At 67.2% G+C, this 6,292-nt stretch overlaps 1 protein-coding gene across 1 annotated transcript; it reads right to left on the bottom strand.

The window, feature by feature from the left end:
- Positions 1 to 2,657: 2,657 nt before the first annotated feature.
- Positions 2,658 to 5,919, bottom strand: CSTB (cystatin B). Its single transcript, XM_070073116.1, has 3 exons — positions 5,762 to 5,919; positions 3,538 to 3,639; positions 2,658 to 2,976 (listed from the first exon to the last, which is right to left on the bottom strand). The coding sequence occupies exons 1-3, from the start codon at positions 5,825 to 5,827 to the stop codon at positions 2,848 to 2,850; spliced, it is 297 nt and encodes a 98-aa protein (XP_069929217.1). The 5' UTR covers positions 5,828 to 5,919; the 3' UTR covers positions 2,658 to 2,847.
- Positions 5,920 to 6,292: the final 373 nt, after the last annotated feature.

Here is a 6,292-nt window from a genome sequence, read left to right as displayed (position 1 = left end):
CTGGACAAGCACGGTGCTGAATGGTGGTCTCGCTAGGGCAGCCCCCCACCGAGATGATGCCTTGAGGCTTTGACAGGTGCAAACCAGGGGCGTGGCCTCACTGCCCCTTCGGCCACCATGGCAGCGGCCAATGGCGCTGTCCCCAAGACCAGCAGGGTCCACGGTTTCCTAAGTGCAGGTGACTCATTGCCAGCCCTGGACCTGCCATCGCTGGCAAAGGGATGTGGCCGCAGCTCGGCACTTCACGGCCGGCTGCTGGGCTGGCGGCGTCTGAGCGCCGGACCCCAGCCCGGGCTCTTGCCGGCGCCTCCTGGCTGAGCCCCTCCTGCCACCCCAGGGCACATCTCGTAGCCACCGGGCAGGTGGGCCAGAGGCCTGCTGGACTTGGGATCTCTGCTCCTGGTCCCCGAGGAGCCCAAAGGACAGAGCCATGTGGGGACGTGTCTGGTGGCCCCGCCCACCGCTCCCAGGCCTGGCAGCAGCCCCCTGGGAAGAGGCTGAGCTGCACCTGTTGTCAGTCCAGCTGGCCACCCCAGCCTTGTCCAGGACGGCAGCTCTGGCCAACACACCGTTCTCCACCCTGCACGCTGCAGGTGGCGCTGCCTCTCCCCAGGCTGACGCCCTGGCCCGGCTCTGTGGTGGGCACCCTGCCCTGGCCTCGCCTGGGCTCCCCTTAGTTAACACGGCTGCACTTGATGCCGGAACGTGGGCCCCTGTGACCCCACTGCCCCCGGTCGCGACGAGGAGAGACTGGGTCTGGGTGACACTGTCCCCGGTCACCTGCTGGAGCAAGCCCCTTCTGTCCTCAGCCTGGCACAGCCTCAGGTGTGGGAAGGAGGGCAGAGGGCCAGAAGAGCACCTGTGGTCACTACTGGACACCCAGGAGCAGGACTGCTCCAGCAGCCGCAGGACATCCCAGACGCTCACCGCCGTTGGCTCCCCAGGTCTGCCTTGCCTCTTGCACAGTTTGCATCCAATTATATATCCTCCCTCTAAGGAGATCTAATCGCATCCACGGGCCAGGCCTGCTCTGTGAAAGCCAACAGCCGAGGGGAGGGAGGGAGGGTGGCCCCAGCTCCTTCCCGCTGCCCCCAGCCCTCTCGGCCAGCTAAGGGCCGGGGGAGGAGTTGCTGTGGAAGGGAGCTCCAGGGGGGTCCCCACTTGGCGGGGTCAGCGCTAGGCTGGGTCTGAGTGGCGGATGGCGGAGGCTGCCCCTGGGCCGCCGTCCCGATGCTCAAGTGAAGTCAGACTCCACCACGTTCAAGTGGACAACCCGGGGGCCTGCACTGGGGGGGAGGGGGGCGGGGGGCAGGCGATCCTACGGGGCGCTGGCTCCCAGCCAGCTCCCTGCTACTGTACCCGGGAGGGAGTGGATGACGGCTTCATTCCCTCCGGGGCCAGGGGCCGGGGCTGACCACCACACTGCTGGGCACCCCCAGGGCCTCTGCTCTGGCTGCTCCATGACGCATGGCTCATGCAGGGGACGAGTCTTTGTCCTGTGGTCACTATGCGGCCTGCTGGCCTCCCCTCGGCTACCAGCTCTTGCCCAGCCCCTCGCGCTCCCTGGAGGGCCCCAGCCCCCTGGCCTCCAGTGGCCTCCAGCTCTCACCTCCGATCTCAGCTGGGGCAGGGCCTCCCCTGACAGGCTCCCAGCTGTCTCCACGCTCAGAGCCTCCCCAGGGTGGGCAGCACAGGCTCCGCCTCCCCGTGGGACCCGCTGTCCCCGACCTGTGCCCCCGCGGCGGGTACACACTGACCCCTTTGGTGCGGCGTCGGGAAGACGACCCGGACTTCTGGGCTGCTGCTTCTGGTGTTTTCCAAGTTCCTTGCACCCAACGCGAGGGCGATCCCTCACACCAGCCCGCGTGTGAACCACGCGTCGGTCACGCCACACTGCCCGTCTGGAGGCTGCTGCCGTTCCCACGGATACAAGCGACTGCAGTGTCGTGGACCCCCACGCCCGCCTGCTGGGCACAGGCTGCGGCCACCCCACTGCCCCCCCACCTCCGGCAGCCCCGGATGGGAAAGGAAGGCTTCACTTCTGCCGGTTCCGGTTTCTCAAGGCCCACAGGCATGACAAAGCTTATTCACGTGAGGTCTCAGAGCTGTGCACGCCGCGACCCTCAGGACACGGCCTGAGCCCTGCACGTGTCTGTGACCGGTGGAGAGCGGGGGCATGAACGCCACACCCACGAGCACGGCAGGCCCCACACGCGTGATGTCTGTTCTCGAAAACCAAGGCGCTGACGTCACAGCCGGGAAGTGGCCTTGCCCTCGCCATCCCGCACTCCCACACGCCTCTGCGTGCACCTGTGGTTCCCAGGGGCTCCGGCTGGATGGGGCTGGCGGCTCCCCCTGCAGTGCGCGGTGTGCCCACGTGGCCGTGAAGCTCTGGACCAAAGCCCTGAACGCATCTACTCGACTCCCTTGTAGGGGAAACTGAGGCGCAGGGACAGAACCCAGCACACAAGAGCAGGCGGGCGCCCAGGTAAGAACCCAGAGCCCAGTGCTCTCTCGTAGGCCCCTGGCCGCACGGCCCAGAGCAGGCGGCGCTGCTCGGGCTGAGAACACACCGCGTGAACACGCGTCACGCTCCCCTAGACACGTCTACGCGGCGACCACGGCTTCAGAGGAAGAAACGAGCCCAACACAAGAGATTTGTAAAGACTTAAAATAAATGCTTATTTAAAGATAAGAAAGCAGCTGGGGTCACTGACTGGGATGGAGAGACACTGCCCCGCCCCCGCAGCCCAGCGTGGGGGTGAGGTGCATTCGGGGGCCCCGCCCAGGCTGGCAGGGAGACCATCCCCCCGTGGTCCCGTGGCCGGGCCACGCGGCGTGGCGGAGCTAGAAGTAGGTGAGCTCGTCGTGCTCCGCCTTGTTGGCCTGGTAGGCGGCCAGGCTCAGGGGCTTGTTTTCGTGTGGGAGACTCCTGAACACGCGCAGGTGTACGAAGCGGTCGTCACCGACGTGGACCTGAAAGACAGCCCTGTGAGCAAGGGCCCACACACCCACGCCCACGCCCCCACACACCCATGCCCCCAGGAGCCGCCCAGCCCACGCCCCCAGGCGCCCGCGCCCCCAGGAGCCGCCCAGCCCATGCCCCCATGCCCCCAGGAGCCGCCCGGCCCACGAACTCACGCGCCGAGCCTGCAGGAGCCGCTCGGCACACAATACCCACGCGCCCGCGCCCCCAGGAGCCGTCTGGCCCACGCCCCCATGTGCCCGCGCCCACACGAAGGTTTGTCAGGCCCTGGCAGCTGGGCTGGGTGCAGCCGCTGCGTCTGCCTTCCAGTGCAAAGTCCCTACACACCCCACACTCACTCCTGCCACACCCACTCTGACACTAGACTTGGGGGCAAGCACCCTTGGGCTGGGCAGCCACATGAGCCCCCATTCAACACCTCTGCCCTGGCCACAGGGCCACACCCCAGGGCCCGCACCCTCTCCTGGCCAGCCCTCCCGGCCCACACCCGCTCCTGGCCAGCCCTCGCGGCCCGCACCCGCTCCTGGCCTGCCCTCCCGGCCCACACCCACCTTGATGAAGTAGTTGGTCCCTGCGACCACCTGGCTCTTGAACGACATGGCCTTAAAGACGTCGAACTTGCAATTTTCCTTCTCTTCCAGCTGGGCTTTCACCTGGGGAGGGAGCGTGGGGAGGGCTCAGCGGCCCCCTCCGTGGGACCGCACGCCCGCGAGTGGACGGCCCATTCCGCCCCCGGAGGGACTGCAGAGGCTACGGCACTGCTCACTGCGGACAGCTGGCCGCGAAGCCTGTCACACTCACCACGTACACCGCCTTCTACGTTATTCTAATGTCATCTCGGACTTAATCTTCCACTTCACACATTACCTTGTTTTGGCTTTTTTTTCTTTTTTAAGTTTATTTGAAAAGCACAGTCATAGAGAGGAAGAGAGAGGTCTTCCATCTGCTGGTTCACTCCCCAAATGGCCACAAGCGCTGGGGCTGGGCCCGGTGGAAGCCAGGAGTCTGGAGCTCCATCCAGGTCTCCCATGTGGGTGCAGGGGCTCAAGGACTTGACCCCAACGGCCAAGTCCCTGCATCAGCAGGGAGCTGGATCAGAAGTGGAGCAGCCGGGACTCGAACCCAAGCTCATGAGGAGGCCAGCACCACAGGCAGCCGTTCAAGCTGCTGCACCGGGAAGCAGCCCCCCTTAGTTCTCGTAACCATTCCCTGGCTGTGTGCGTCCAGCTGGGGTAACCTGCAGTAACAGGTAAGGCAGCGCTGTGGCAGAGCGGGTAAAGCCAGCACCTGAGTGCCAGCATCCCATATGGGCGCCAGTTCGAGTCCCGGCTGCTCCACTCCTGATCCAGCTCTCTGCTGTGGCCTGGGAGAGCAGTGGATGATGGCCCAGTGCCTGGGCCCCTGCGCCCGCATGGGAGACCCGGGAAAGGCTCCTGGCTTCGGATCAGTGCAGCTCCAGCCGTCGCAACCATTTGGGGAGTGAACCATCCATGGAAGATTCTCTAACTGTGCCTTTCAAATAAGCAAACCAATCTTTCTAAAAACGCACTGTATCTGCACTGAGATGATCTCTAGCCCACAGCCCTCGCCTCGGGGGCGACATCGGAGTCCCGCGCGGTTCAGCCCTGGCTCCCAGGGTCGGCCTTCGCAGGTGAGCCTGGTGACCGGGGTGGGAAGAGGGAGTCCAGCTTTGCTTTTCCTTTAGACTTAAACCTGCAGTCCGATGCTGCTTGTCCAGCTCAACTGGGGGCCTCGGCCACGTGAGCTGTCCAGCGACACACAGTGGTCCCAGGGGATTAGCGGTGTCCACGGGAAAAACCAGACACGGCGGAGAGCGGGCCCCAGGGAGCACGCTGCACCAGAAACACGGAGGCCGGTGTAGCAGGCCAGGAGTGGCCAGGGCAATCTGATCCCAGGCACGGTCCCCTGCAGTGCCTCACCCTCGCTGGGGACAGCACGCCGGGGCAGGATGGCTGGAGAGCTGGGGGTGGGAGAAGGCCCTGTCCTCATGCTGGCTTCTTGCTGCACGGGGCCAGAGCCCGCCTCCCTCTCCACACAGGAGCTGTGCTGCACCTGTGGGACCCACAGGCCAGTGGCCAGCCCTCGGGGTGGGAGGGTGGCCACTGCCTCCCCGCCCACGCTGGAGTTTGCAAACGACGTGGGAAGGAAGGACTTGCAGGGGCCGAAAATGCCAGGGCTGGTCACTCGTGTGGAGGGCGGCTCCCGGCCGGACTTTGTCCAGGAAGCGCAGGTGAGCAGTCCGGGTGCCGGGTCAGGCTCAGGGACCCCGGCTTGGAACTGATACCCCGGGAGCAGCAAAGAGGGCTCACCCAGGGCACCCCCAGCCAGAGGACCTCACAGCTGCACCTGCCGCCCCGCGACCACAGGCCAGCGGCTCCTCCTAGGGGACCGGCAGCTGCCCACTCCCAGCGCAGGAAGAACCGACCCCACACTCGCGGGGAGAGAGGCAGGGGAGGGAGGCAGGGCTTCCGGGCCGTGGCCGGGGCCCGCGAATCGGGGCAGACTCCCCATAGTCAGAGGCCGGGGCGCCGACGCACCGCCCGGCCCTGTGGTCACCTGGGCGGCCCCACCTCCGCCGCCCGCGAGGGGCAGGGCCCGGGAGCGAGTGGGTCTGGGGTCCCTCTCCCGGCTGGCTCGAGGAGGCTGGGGCCGGCCGGCCACGGGATCCGAGTCGACCCCTGCTCCGTCTACACAGGCGCGGCGGCTCCGAGGCCTGCCCCTCGAAGCCCGGACACGCGCGTCCTCGCGGCTCACCTGGTCGGCGATGTCCTGGGTCTCGGCGGTGGCGGGCTGCGCGGGGGAAGGCGCTCCGCACATCATCGTGGCGACGCTGACAGCGAGCCGAGCCGCACCGCCAAGTATACCTGCGGCCCCTCCCGCCCGCGGGGCGCGGCGGTCACGTGACGCGCGGGCCGAACCACGGCGCGGCTCGGGGGAGTGCGGCCGCCGCGCGGTCCCGGCGCCCCCAGTCGCAGCCGCGCCGGCCGGGCCGAGCCGGAGCCAGGGCCGAGACCCGGTGCGGGAGGAGAACTTGGCCGTGCCCTCTGCCGCGGGTTCTGGCTCTGGAGTTGGGGCGGGGTATCCGGCAGGGAGCGTCCCCCCCACGCCGGGTTGGTGTCGCCCTGAGCCCGGCGGCCGAGTCACGAGGAGAGGGTGGGGGCGTGATTTCCCGAGGTGCCCCGCCCAGGAGGCGTGACGCTGCGGCCTGGCCGGGGTCGGGTGGGTGGGGGTCCTGGCTCCTGTACGAGTGTGGGAAACTCTGCGGGCACAGGTTCTTCGCTCTGC

Source organism: Oryctolagus cuniculus, chromosome 4 (assembly GCF_964237555.1).
Source record: "Oryctolagus cuniculus chromosome 4, mOryCun1.1, whole genome shotgun sequence".
NCBI classification, from domain to species: Eukaryota; Metazoa; Chordata; class Mammalia; order Lagomorpha; family Leporidae; genus Oryctolagus; species Oryctolagus cuniculus.
Note: the sequence above shows the minus strand (reverse complement) of the source record. Positions and strands in the feature narration are given on the sequence as shown.

Excerpts from the sequence above, each read along its gene's own strand:
- CSTB (XM_070073116.1), bottom strand. The coding sequence starts at position 5,827 with ATGATGTGCGGAGCGCCTTCCCCCGCGCAGCCCGCCACCGCCGAGACC. Across the intron at positions 3,640-5,761 it reads CCCAGGACATCGCCGACCAG|GTGAAAGCCCAGCTGGAAGA; the intron begins GTGAGCCGCGAG and ends CTCCCTCCCCAG. Across the intron at positions 2,977-3,537 it reads GGACCAACTACTTCATCAAG|GTCCACGTCGGTGACGACCG; the intron begins GTGGGTGTGGGC and ends GCTGTCTTTCAG.